The sequence below is a fragment of the Paramisgurnus dabryanus genome, chromosome 4 (genome assembly GCF_030506205.2).
Source record: "Paramisgurnus dabryanus chromosome 4, PD_genome_1.1, whole genome shotgun sequence".
Taxonomy (NCBI): domain Eukaryota; kingdom Metazoa; phylum Chordata; class Actinopteri; order Cypriniformes; family Cobitidae; genus Paramisgurnus; species Paramisgurnus dabryanus.
In genome coordinates this window covers 43,667,432-43,681,744 of record NC_133340.1, presented here as the reverse complement: position 1 = coordinate 43,681,744, position 14,313 = coordinate 43,667,432, and the positions used below count along the sequence as shown (strand labels likewise).

General features: G+C 38.1%; 1 protein-coding gene across 4 annotated transcripts in view; it reads left to right on the top strand.

Moving 5' to 3' along the window:
• slit2 (slit homolog 2 (Drosophila)) overlaps positions 1–14,313 on the top strand; it is an 86,083-nt gene that overhangs the window by 35,169 nt on the left and 36,601 nt on the right. For all 4 annotated transcript variants that reach the window (XM_065254706.2, XM_065254707.2, XM_065254705.2 and 1 more), the window contains exon 5: positions 14,047–14,118. In XM_065254706.2, the coding sequence (XP_065110778.1) occupies positions 14,047–14,118 (72 nt within the window). The remainder of the gene's footprint in view (positions 1–14,046; positions 14,119–14,313) is intronic.

Below are 14,313 nucleotides of genomic sequence, written 5' to 3'. Positions count from 1 at the left end.
TATTTATATTATTATTATTATTATTTACTAAAGTGCAAAAGCACAACAACACAAAACAATTCAGGGTAACACTTTATTTTACCGTGTCTTTGTTACACATGTTACTTGTAATTATTATAGTAATAACAGTTAATTATGTATAGTTACATGTAACTAACCCTATACCAAACCCTAATCCTAACCCCAACCCTATAGTAAGTACATGTTGGTAATTATTATTACTTAGTACTTAAATATATAATAACACTGTAGCAGTGATGCCGTAAAATAAAGTGTGACCCAATGCAGTATTGTTAAAAAAATGCAGCATGTTACTTTCACTTAAAAAATTAAGTTTTACACAATTTCAACTTGTTTTCAAGTTATGTCAACTTATCACAGGTAAAAACTTAAAATAGTAGGTTAAATGCGAAGCTTTTTTTACAGTGAATATGCAATTTTTTCTTTTTTATTGTAGTTCTAAACGTAGTTTCGAGAGGAGCCTAAACATTCAGGTCTGTCAATCATCATTATGGGCGTATATAAGGCAGCCTTCCGGCCTCCGGGTCCAGCTGCAGTTTTTTCGGCATCCCACCTCCTCCCCATCTCCTCCTTCACTGCTCTCTTTCTTCCTCTGTGCATTTCTGTTGCAAGGAGGGGTTGAACTTGGGGCTCGAGCCCCGGCCTCAGGTTCGCTCTCTCTGAAGGTTCAGAGTTCAGCTGTAGAGCTCCCTTCGAGGACAGCAAGCCAAGTTTGTTTACCATTAATCATTAAGATCTGAATGCGCAGGCGAACTATTGAAAAAGTCTTGATTTTAATTCTTAACTTTTCGCCCGTGACCCAATCTAAACAGACGTGTGACCCACCAACGTAGAACTTTCACAGATTTTGTTTCTGTGTTGGCAAACACGTAGGGAGAGTTATTGAGTAGTCATTTATATTAAGCCGAATGTTGTGTCTTAAAGCACGCATGGATATGATCTCTTTGATTCTGATGTTATAATACTCTCCACCACAGTGTCTAGCCGCTCTGTTGATTTGGGTGTGGTTAGACAAATATTTGTGTTTGACAGACAGCGCTGGCCGACTGTTTATTGAAGTTTATGTCTGATGGACAGAAGTGGAAAATGAGCAACTTGCCAGCTATGAATAATCTGTTGAAGCAAGTGTAGACTATAGCAGTGTATGTGTGTGTGTGTGACATACATTATTGGCCTGCTGTGATTGTGGATGGCGTCTTTCACCGTACTGACGCACTAAGCCAGCACACTTTAACAGACACGGGCTTTATCTGTGAGTCCTGAGGATACAAACACACACTCACAGCAAGTCTTCCTCTCTCGCTCTATAAACGCATGACTGAGGGCCATGTTTTAAGAGGGAGATGAAGAATGAGAAAGCGCAAGAGCGAGAGACAGAAGTAAAAGAGCAGCTGAAGTAAAAGCCAATTTGCCTTCCAGCTTTTAAGGAATTTTTAAGATGTTCATCTCTCAGTCCATACAGGACATAAAGGAACCATGACGTCTTAAATTACACATGTAGCAGTTTGTTTTTATGTACTCACGAGGACATCCTATTGACTTGTTTTACAGTAATACTGAGATAAAGATATTTACTGTACTATCCCCTAAACCAGTGGTTCCCAAACTTTTTTATTTTTTTGACCCACTGAGACACAAATAATCTATCTCTTCTCTTTTTATAGAAATATATATAAAAAAATACATTCAGAAATACAAAGAAATTTGTTCTCTTTTGGAAGACAGTACGTTATATTTGCATTGCCATTGTATGATGTAAAAGTACAGTTTAATTGCAATCCCAAAATACCTGAGATCAAAACCATTGCCATTAATTGTCAATAAAAGGTCAAAACTGTTTTTGTGTCATTCACTACAACAACCAAGTGACTTTGCGTGACCCACCTTATCCCACTGTGCGACCCACTAGTGGGTCCCGAGTCCCAACCCACAGTTTGAAAACCCCTGCCCTAAACTATAGCCCGAAACCTAGATCTGACAAAAAACAGTAACTTCAAACAGTAGGGGAGAACCGGGGCGAAAGTAACACGGGACGAAAGTATCAAAGCGATTTTCTTTGAGCCCCAATAACATTTGCATTTTAAACTATGACAGCATCTTTAGCACACAACCCTTGACAGAGCTGAGAAGTATTGCGTTATTTCCTTACCGTTTTGCGCGTCTAGGTCCGGAAAGCTGTTTTCAACCATGATAAGTAAATTCATAAAGCGGTTATTTTTTTCTAATAACACTTATGTTTCTCGTTTCTTTTGTTAAAGTACTGATCAATCTACAAGTTATTTCAAAACGTTTTTCAAAATAAAAGTAAATTGGGTATAAATATCAGGGGTTCCTGTCGGGACGAAAGCTGTTAATACTGCTGCCAGTGTTGGGGAAAGTTACTTTTACAAGTAATGCATTACAATATTAAGTTACTCCCCAAAAAGTAACTAATTGTGTTACTTAGTTCATGGAAAGAAATGCTTATGTTACTTTTAAGTTACTTTTGCGTTACTTTTTCTTACTTGGCTGAGGCTTGATCTCATTCAGGCGTTGCAAGTGTTTTTATGATCGCAAAAATGTCAAGCTATGGCATGCCATCTACATTTCTGACTCAAACTGTTCCCCCTCAGTGCGTAATTCTATGTTAATATGTTCAGTTTTATTCAGTACATTATTTTATTTTTAAATTGAATTAATTAAACTGAAAAGTAACTCGCATTACTTTTTTGAAAAAGTAACTCAAATATTAATGTGTACATTTAAAAAGTAATGCGTTACTTTACTCCTTACTTCAGAAAAGTAATATTATTACGTAATGCGCGTTACTTGTAATGCGTTACCCCCAACACTGACTGCTGCATTATGTTAAAAATGTATTTTATTCTAATTTGATTTAATTTAATTTTATAGTGTTCAAACTGTTCATTTTTTATTTTTAACAATTTGAGTTTGTACTGTCAGGTTGCTTTTGAAACATTTGATAAAAGTGACATGAAAATGTAATTTCATAATTTTTTGCAAACATGTGAAAAAATATATTTGCAGTTACTGTACATATAAACAAGGTCATAGTCATGTATGTTTACTAAAAACAAGTGTAACGCAAAAATCTATCTTGTTCTGTTGTGTTACTTTTGACCCACCTGATGACAGTGTCAAAAGAAACAATGCGCTACTTATGTTCAAAGGGAAATTATACTGAAGGCGTTTTACATTTGATCAAAATTCCACCTGGTATTAATAGGCCACACTTGTGAGTTATTGACAACTGCAAAAAAAATCTCTGTCTAAAACATTATCTTTTAAAATGACGTTTTTCTGAAAATGGTACTTTCACCCCTCTCTCCCCCCTACTTAGTACTTAGTACAAACCTGACCCCTCTATACACTTACAAGACCTTTTAATGTCTGCTCATTTTTTTATATGATCCTTTGTGTGACTGACTGTAAGAAGAACTAACATTACTGCATTTTTATATTGTACCTATAAAGATGATTTATCAAGTGTGTGTGTGAGAGAGAAAGAAAGAAAGAGAGCGAGTGTATTATCAGAGTTGTATTGGATTGCAGCTGTCAAAATAAAGTCCAATAACCGTATAGCTTTTAATAGACATCGCCTCTCCCCTCCAGTTTACCAGTAGAGGCTATGGACAGATCGACAAATATTGCCTCCATCCCTCTCTCCCTCTGAGTGTGTGATCTATTAAGATAGTCAGACAGGGGTTGACAGATTCACAAAGGCTTCTGCGGCTCTATTGTGTTGGCAGCCTCACCATACAGTATGATCATTGTGTAAGGCCTGCGGGTGGACTGTGTGTGTGTGAGTGATCATGCGACTTAGACACTGCTTTGTGATGAATTACTCAGAGTGGGTAGATTATGATGGTATGACATTGATACATTGAGACATCCAGTGAGATTTTATTGCATTCACAATGTGTTTGCGTGCGTTTCCGGGTGTGTGAGTGTAAGAGTTTTTGAGGGTTTAAAGTTATCAGATGGGTGAATAATGATGCGAGACCGGTCTCCATACACAATGACACACACACACACTGGCACGCTTCATATTAAAACAGATGCTCTGTATTTTCTAATGACCGTGGATACTTTATACAGTACAAACACTTCTTTGGTTTTACCTTTTTTTTTCACTAAAAACAAAAAACAAAAAAACGTCTGGCAGTTTGAGCAGATTAGTTTGACTAAAACCCAAAGGTTGCATGTGTGTGTGTTTTGCTTATAAAGCTGTGTTATATGGTGTATGCAAATATGTGTGAATGTTTGTGTGTTTTGGTTCGAGTGTATATTGAATTCTTGTCTTTTTGCTCCGTTGCTGTCATGGTAACATGTTTTCAGGGAGTACGGTGGTCCATAGGAATCAAATGAGCCGTGAATAATTTATCTTTTAATGACTTCATTCACATCAATAGCATTGACTCTAATAAACCTCCTGCCATGACTGGAGTGTGTTTGTGTGTATTTGTGTGTGTGTGTGTGTGTCCTTGCATGTGGTGCTAAAAAAAGTAAACACACTTATTAAGTGTTTATACTTTTAATTTTGAATGTTGTGAGGTTAGGGGATTTTCCATAGAAGTTGCTATGTTTGGTTGTTTGTATGTGCGAGTGTGTATTTATGCATATGTGTTTGCACTGGCAGATTTACATTCCTCTTTTGAAACTATATGAATTATGGAGTGGAACATTATCATTCAAAGACAATCAAACAGACAGACCGAAACACATTCATACACAAACACACACATACTCTCGCACATAGTTGATGGTAATTTGATCCCACAGTCTACAGGTTTCCCTGTCGGAGTTTGTTATTATAATTTAAAATGTCTGACATTTACCCGTTATGCCATTTTAGTGTGTGTGTGTGTGTGTATGTGTGTCTGTGCCTGCCCAGATGTGTGGTTTTTTTACTAACACAACAAAAACTTTCCAATGATCTGTTGAGGACACCACCATGGTAATATCGTGGTATTCTACATTAAAGTACATTAAAGTATTACTCTCACATTAATCAGTACATATTAAAACTAACACTGTTGCATTAAGATATTATTATTGTACCCTGGTGTCATTTTATGTTTTTTCTGCTTTATGTAAAACCTCTTGAATGTGTATAAGTATGTGTGTGTGTGTGTGTGTGCGTCCAGGCATCTGTAATTGCAATAAGAAAGTCCCATGACAAGAATTTCAACCACAAAGCAGTTAGGAAATATGAGCATCCGAGATAGAAAGTATATTTCAGAAATATTAAAGAGTAAAAACATGCAAAAATCGTTGGATTCATTCAAATGAGGCAGTAAATCAACGTGTTTACGATTCCCCAAAGTGTCCATATGTGGTTTAAACATGATGAGTAATGCCGCGTGATACGGCAGCACTTTTCTGCAATAGTTTATGGGTTGGTCAGGCGTTAACAGAACCTTCCATTAGTATTCAGACAAAATCTCCATCTGAATATGATGACTTGTCCTGATGAACTTATTTGCGAGTGGAAGTATGAGAAAGGTCACTGATACTGTAGAAAGAGGGAGATGATAATGTTTTAAATGTAATGTAATGAGATACGTAAAGCTGACTTCTTAACAGCTGCTCTGCGCTGTGTTTTATTGATCGGTTTATGGTGTTTTAGGCAAAGGGAAACTTCTGGTAAGGCTGACTCGCAACCTGCTATTACAAATGTGAGGCACACACGCATGCATGCAAACTCGCTCACGGTCGCACACAAACTTCGGTGATCATAAAGCAGTAAATTACAGAAGGAAATCCTCGATGGCTGTATGTAATTCCTACTGGCAGAGTGAGTGTGACTGGTAAACCACACCAGTCTTTCTCTCATTCTGGTCTGTTCTCGCAGATTTTCAGTCTGTTTATTGTAATTGTAGATGCATAGGCAGAAACGGATGGGTTTTACATTTTGGAAAGGCCTTTTTTAAAGTAAGCCAAAGATTTTAAACATTATATCAGACATACGGCACTTTTAAAGCGCTGATAAATTGTATTGTGTCACATCAAGATGAATAAGGATAAATAGAAATAAAACATTTTTAAACCAAAATGGCCTCTACTTTCCCTACAAAAAGCCCTTTTACTGTACGTAATGAGGTGAATATGCATAGATGGATGTTGGTGGATGTTAAATTGATAAATCGTATCGAGCATGAAAAAGAAATAAATTATGTAAAGTAAATGAGAATTGAACTTGCCAGCTGTCGTATTCATTATGTTGTTTAATGGAGACATTTCATAAGACTTTTTTAAGATGTCAAATAAATGGTTGGTGTCCCCAGAGTATGTACAGTATGTGAAGTTGTACCTCAAAATATTATATAGATAATTTATTGTAGCATCATTTTAAAATTGCTACTTTGTAGGTGTGAGCAAAAAATTTGCCGTTTTGGGGTGTGTCCTTCAAAATGCAAATGAGCTGATCTCTGCACTAACTGGCAGTGCTGTGGTTGGATAGTGCAGATTAAGGGGCGGTATTATCCCAAATTTCCACATTTCAATTACCTCTTTTTTCACATGCTTGCAGAGAATGGTTTAACAAGTTACTGGGTTGTTCTTTTTCATATTTTCTAGGTTGATACAATCATTGGGGACCCAATTATAGCACTTAAACATGGAAAAATAATGACCGCAGGAATCAAACACAGATAATCAGATAAACAGATACTCTGTTTTTTATTCAAATATATGCTTTTATAATTGTTTCTTAAATAGGGAAAGCGTTATGTTTTTCATTCCAAAATAATGGCAAGTTTAAATGTTGATGCATTTTTTATCAAATATTTAAAATAGAAATATTACTATTATCTGTTAATTAATCTTAATTTGCTTACATACTATCAACGCACTCTCACTTAATATTGGTACTGTTTTTAGTAAAATGCATATATTTCATGTTAACAATATTATTATACAGTATAATTTATTGTAAAAACTTGAAATGATGTGGACGACTCCTTATTTCTATATTTTATGTGTGTGTTTGAAAAAGTGAACCCTAAAGCTCCAAAATCAACAGCACTGACAGACACATCCTTAAAGTGAACCACTGAAGAAATGTGGGCTTAACCATGTGTGTGTGTCTGTATCTGTGTTTGAGTGAGTGCGGACAGGACAGATGGACTCAAGCAGCTGTGTGTGTTACCATTGGTTGTGACTGAAGTTTGCGGGTGTGTGAAAGACAACATTGAGGCCTTGTCTTTATTTGAACAGGAATATTTCAGTTTGATTCACACACACACATTCTGTCTGCAGGAATCTATGGCAAATAGCTACGAGACTTGAAACATCTTGAAAATATTTAGAGCGAGAGAGAGTGGAGGGGAAACAGAGTTATCTCCTGTCTTTCATCTTTAAGTGTCTCTATTGTTTTGATCTGTGTGTCTTGAAGAGAGAGAACGAGCCATAGACAGACAGACGGATAGAGAAAGAGAGTTAGAGAGACTGAATCACCAGGAGAGACAGACAGAGGGAAAACAAGTGGTTGTGGGAAAGTTGGTGGTTGTCTGTATACACCCATACTGGCAGAATCAAATCTAAACACAAACACACGCTGCCTTCTTGACCCTGAACTCATAGCCCTCTGGGTTTCAAGCTTTGCGAGTTCATCTTCAATCCCTGATTTCATTCAATTTATCAATTGAATTCTATAATACATCTACAGTATAGTTGGTAAACGTGTGGGTACTGTATGTACATGTGTGTGAAGGAGGGCTGCCTGTGACCTCAGAGCCAGGCTTACAAGACGAGTGCTGAATGCCTTCGGTTCATAAACACCTCGCTAATGAGTCTCTCAGGGGAAAGCAAATGATCAGCGCTCATTTCTCCACAGATCCCTCTAACACCTGCTAATGTGTGTGTATGTGTGTTTGCAGATGACATTTTCATGGATGACAGGTGGTCTCCCCAACACCACTGGATGTTGAGAGAAAGAGACTGTGACTCACACATTCACGCTCATGGAGTACTAATCCATTTTCAGTGTTGCTTATCATATGTATCTCAGCTGTTGCTGGAGAGCAATAGGAACGAGCTAAACTTCAGCTGCAACCACAATCCAGCTTGTGTGCATTAGCGGTCAACCAATGGGTTTGTCACTGGCCCGACTGATGGTGATATCTGAAGTGTGGGGTTGCTGATTTACGCTGATTTTTGTGGAATAAATTGTGTGGAAAGTGGTTGAGAATACTAAATTTTTTTGGGAGCTGAGAACATTGTCATATAAGCCAATATTTTTAATGAACACGATCTGTTCCAAATACTGTAGATTCCTATAAAAAGGCTGTAATAATAACACTTATTACACTGCTCGTTTGAATGCTTGTTTCTGATTGGTCAGTCCTGATATTTGCAGGTTTGTTATTCCAGATAACAACCGCTCAATACTAATAACACACAGTTACTCGGATGTTGCAAATTATTTTGACAGGTACAGTTTAATATAACACAAAATTAAATATAAAAATGCCTTTTAAATACATTTAAACCATGGGGCTGTTAAATAGTTTATTCTGATTGGTTGAGAAATGTACCACAGGTATGCATTATTTTTCGATAAATGCACACCTGACCTGTCAAATGTCTTAAAATAACCACCAGACCAAGGTCTTGCAATTTCCGCAGTGTAACTGCGTTCCACTTTGGGTGTGCATTTTCTTCTCGAATAATTGAATGGCCGGTCGTCAATTATTCCTTACACATGACATTATATTTACAAATAATTAAACAAAATAGTGTGTACGTGACATTTGAACATATTGTCTTATCCTAAAGATCAGCTATTTCATTGCTAAAAAAATATTTTGTTTATTTGGTATAATACAATGAGTTTGTGCGGTTTATGGTTAAAAAAACATTATTTTCTAGCCTGGTCCAACCAGACTCTCGTACATTCATTTGTACAGAGAGTCTGGCCACGCTCCATTTCAAAGCGTTACTTCCGTTAAGGAGGGTCCATTGTTGAAGTTTAAAACTATTGGATCTGCCCAGAGTCACTCAGGATCTGCCAAAGCCAATCGCTAACGTGATTCCGTCCGGAAACAACAAGTCAGAATAATCAGACAAACAAAACTTAGCAAACCTGGTTCTTGCTCCGGCTTTAACTTCTGTATATTCGGCAGTTTTGCAACAACAGACCGAATAGCTTTTCTCACGTCTTTCTCCGCTGCCATTACTGAACTACAACTCAAACTGACGCACGACCTCAACGTCATTGTTCTTAGCCACCCCTATCTGTTTGCTGATTGGTCCTGCAGATTTTTGCAGGAGAAAACGAAAATCTACAGAGCAGTCCCAGACGTACTGCTGAAGCGAAATGAAAATTAAGCGGAAGCACGTAGGAGGGTGGAGCCAGGCTAATTATTTTCCACATGCATTTTTGTAACTCCAGATTTCCCAGTCTTCCTGAAATGCACAAAATTTGTACAAAACTGTCCCTGATTGGCCAGCTAATCTGTACTTTGTGATTGGTCTAAATACCTCTGACATCAGCTGGAAATGTGACGCTCCTTACCATGTTTGAAAGATTCTGTCACAATCATTAACATGAATTAATACACACTTACACACCAAAGGAAATGTAATATCGTGAATCGGACCATTGCTGCTCTTTAAAACCAAAAGTAAATGGGTATTCCTTTGCGGAAGGTCTGCATTTGTTAAAAATTAGCAAATAAAATATCTCAGACGCGTCGACGCTGATCTGCGTGGCTGGTGTGCGACCCCCTTAAGGCTAGTTCTAGACTAAAATACATGTCAACTGAAAACAACTTGCATTGCAAATCAGAAAGTGAAGAGAAAAAGATTAAAGGGAATTAATTTACTGGAGACAGTGTCACCTCTGGCTTAAACTTTAAGGGGTTGTTTCCCAGACAGGGATTATTTTAAACCATGACTAGGTCTTAGCTTAATTAGGAAATATAATTAGTTTAACACACATGCCTATCTTAAAACATAACTGGCCTGCATTTTGATGCAAAACAAAGGGCATCAATGTATTTTAAGATATGTCAGTACAAGGTTTTTTTCCAGATTGGAAAGCTCTTACATTTATTTTAGTCTAGGACTAGACTAGGAAACCGCCCCTAACTGTACACACATCGCAACTGGGTGAAATAGGCGTTTCTGATAGCATTCAGGTGAATTCAAACACTTCCAGCTCTACGGTTTGTGTGTTGGTTAGATAACTTTGTTTTTGGTCTGTCATACTGACGTTTGCTATCTAAGACTCAAGGATGTGGTTGTGTCCCTTTCTGTCTGTTTCTCTTTCCTCTCTTTCTTTTCTTCCTGTCTGGTCTTGTTAAACACCGTGTGCTGACTTTCTGACATATAGACTCCTGACAGCAGGAGTCCAGCAAAGACATTCTAGTTTAAGGGTTTACCCCCTTCCTCCTTATGTTATTGAGAGATTTTGTTTTCTTGAAAAGGTTCGCTTTGCTTGGACACAGTGCAGAGAACAAAATAACCACGTAAAACAGCAACTCAGAAGACCAGCAGTAGGGCTGGACCTGGGACAAATGTTTATGGTCCCGGGGAGTAGTGGACCGAACATAATAGTCCTATGGCTTTACTTACCGAGCTGCTCTTGTACAAATCTGTTAGGAAAGCTAACATTCATTTTCATGGGCAGTACATTTTCAATGTACCCAAAGCATTCACATAATTTCATGCTTTTACGTGATAGTGCAGTTTGATTAAAAATTATGTAGTAAAACACTGACAAGATTTTACAGAATTCCTCTCCAATAAAATGTGAATAGATTTCTGAGCCACACTTAATGGTATATGTATGAAGGTAATGGGCATAACAAAATCACATTGTGCCTTTATTTGTCATGCTGATAAGATTGCACTGCCCCCTAGTGGATAGAGATATAACCCATCACTGCGGATGCATCTAGACAAGTGTGTTGTGTTTGAAGGGTGAGTTTTGATATTGTAACTAGAGATGCAGCGATACCGATACTGGTATCGGGTATCGGCCTCGATACCACATTTTCTAAAGTACTCGTACTCGTTAAAAGTCCCCCGATACCAGGGATCGATACCACGGTCTGAGAAATGTCTCTGTTTGAGCGGCGTGTAAGGGGTTAATGCCTCTTGTGTTGTCCAAAGAGGCAGAGTTTACAACAAACTGGAAAACTAGTCCCTTGTTTTTTTGTTAAATTATATGACTAAAGCTGTTACCTGTAAATTTAAATCATGTTTTTTATTAAGTACTCGGTATCGGTATCGGCAAGTACTGAAATGCAAGTACTCGTACTCGTACTCGTATTCCAAAAAAGTGGTATCGGCGCATCCCTAATTGTAACTAGCCTGGCACTTTTCTCTTTAAATCCTGCTGCTCTGTGATTGGTGCTGTCATCTGCCACTCATTAAAATGACAGGCATCTAGATGAATAGAGACAATTTATCTCTGTCTGCCCACACACACATAGAGTTGATCTGTTATGGTCAGTGTCTGGTTTTTGGAGGCTCAGTGTCTGTCTCCTATTATGATTGACAGCTGAGGAATTTGACTGACAGGTCTGGCTGGCTGAACTGGTTATTCAGGAACTCTAAGGGTCCTATGGTGTGTGTGTGTGAGGGTTGTCTTTGAGGGTCTGCTTGGCATGAGGGAAGCCACTTCATTAAATACACCCCCTATAGAGACACACACACACGGGAACCCACATGCATGCACACACTCCATAAGTGCAAAGGTCAACCTTTGGGAACCCCCTGAATGGAGAACTGATCATGGGACAGGGGCTTCAATTCTGATCATGTGACCTCTTGAGAAAGTCCAAGCGTTTTGGCAGCTGCAATTACATATAAACGAGCTAGCGAATTAATGGTCATAAGTCCTGCAGGTGGACCAACGGTAACAGAAGGAAAGCGAGGGTGTAAAAAAATCGATTCGTTTAGTTTGACATATCTCAGCGTTTTATTGTGTTTCATGAAGTTTTTCCCTTCAGCAGGAGAAAATAAAAGCGTGACGAGGAATGACTGAAAGTGAAAGATGGAGAGCGACATAAAAGCAGGGGATTAAGCCTCTGTTAGTTTTTGTTCATTTATTGAAAAGAGGAAAAGAGAGAATTAAGCACTTCCTCTGAAGGTGCTCAGGGGTCATCATTCAACCCTCTCTCTTTCTCTCTCTTTTTTATTCTCTAGTTTCTTTCTCCGCTCTTGATGCCCTCCTGGGTGTTCCTCTCTATACTGCCTCAGAAATTGTGTGTGTGTAAGATCTCTCTAGTTGTCTCGGCTCCCGCCATGTCTTTGTGTGTCTGTGTGTGGTGCACACGGTCCGATGCTTTATTACGATTGGCTGTTTATTTGAACTGGGATGCAGTTTTTAATTGTTTGATTTAATAGTTTGATTGTCTGCATTAAAGTTTCGCTCTCATCTGCTTGACAGCTGGAATGTAATGTTTGCGGTGTAATGTAGAAGTGTTCTGATCTAATAAATGCACATGCAGACTGGCGTCGGCGTCTTGTACAGATGCAGATGAAGCTGATTAAACACAATTCCTATTCAGTCCACGTACAGTGCACATCAGGTTGACATTTTTACAGAGAGATGAAGTTTTACACCAGGCTGTTTATGTGTCTGCTCTGATGCATGAAAATTGGGACTTTATTTTGAAACATTTATTGAGGCTCACCATGATTGCAGCACACAACAGGCTTCCCGCAAACTACCCATTCTGTTATTGGTTAGATAATCAAGAAGTCACACTAAACTCACACTATTGCTTAAGCCAATTTACCAGTGCATTGTTGGGTTTATCGTGATGCTCAAACAAATGCTACACAGCCATGTTTACCCTTTTTAAAGGGACACTCCGCTTTTTGTGAAAATATGCAAATTTTTCAGCTCCCCTAGAGTTAAACATATGATTTTTACAGTTTTGGAATTCATTCAGCCGATCTCAGGTTCTGGCGGAATCACTTTTAGCATAGCTTAGCATAATCCATTGAATCTGATTAGACCATTAGCATCACGCATTTGCAGGTGCAATGATTTTACGCATTGCTGAAAATAGTCCCCTGCTATTGAAAATTACCAAGGGGACTATTTTCTTGTGCTAATATCACTGCGCCTGCTGCAGCCATGGTACAGCAGCAAGGTCCTTGATTATTATGCAGGAATGAGAGTATAGTTCCTAGCCATATCGGCCTAGAAAATTGCATCTAAAAATTTTCCGTCGGTCTTAGTACACAATGTAACTACAGAACAGTCAAGTTTTAAATACGAAACTCTTTGGTCATTTTTGAGCGCGATGCTAATGGGCTAATCAGATTCAATGGATTATGCTTAGCTATGCTAAAAGTGGTACCGCCAAACCTGGAGATCAGCTGAATGGATTCCAAAACGGTAAAAATCAAATGTTTAACTCAGGGGAGCTGGAAAATTAGCCTATTTTCAAAAAAGTGGAGTGTCCCTCCTAAGGGAATTAGCCTCGGACATCACATGTACAGACATTGGTTGTAAATCTGATCCATAAGGAACACGAAATTGAAAATATTTAAAGAGTTTTAAAGTCGTCATCTGATTTCTCAAGGTTTTCAGGAGACCTGAGTGTATGTTTTTTAATGATCAAACTCTAATTGGTTCCTTTGTTCATGGCAAATAAAAGCTGCTACGGAGTCCAGACCTTCTGCCTTTAGTCTGAAGCTCTTACTATTCGAGACTAAAGAGGTGTTATTAACAAATAACTAATGTTATCTTTGCTAGGATTGAAGAAAATACAAACTGCACACTTCCGATTTAATATTGTTCTATTTTTTTCTATGACACCTTATCTTTTACCTGTTAATCTTCCCAAAAGAGAAAAATAAATATTAGAAGATGTCCACTGGAAGATATTGATGAATTGTTCGGTTGTATTCGTATATTATGTTTCCTCGGTTTCCTCTACTACAATGTCTTCTCTCGTTTCTCTTTAACCTTACATTTCTTAAAGGGAACTAAATATCACACATCTATAATCTTCATTGCTCCCTATGATTACTAATGTTCTCCGTCTCTGTGCTTTGCAGCGATCTGAGTGAAAATCAAATCCAGGGGATTCCCAGAAAAGCCTTCAGAGGAGCTACTGAGATCAAAAACCTGTGAGTCTTCTGTATGCATGTGTGAAATGAAGAAAGAGATAGACAAAATGATTTAATGATTGTGGGCTTTAATGAGATGCCCAGACACACACAATGACATATAGGGGAGTGGGCAGTCCAGGTAGATATTTGGGAAGAAGAGCACAGCACACCAATTGACTAGATGCTGGAAAAGAAAGAACAAAGATGAGGAGA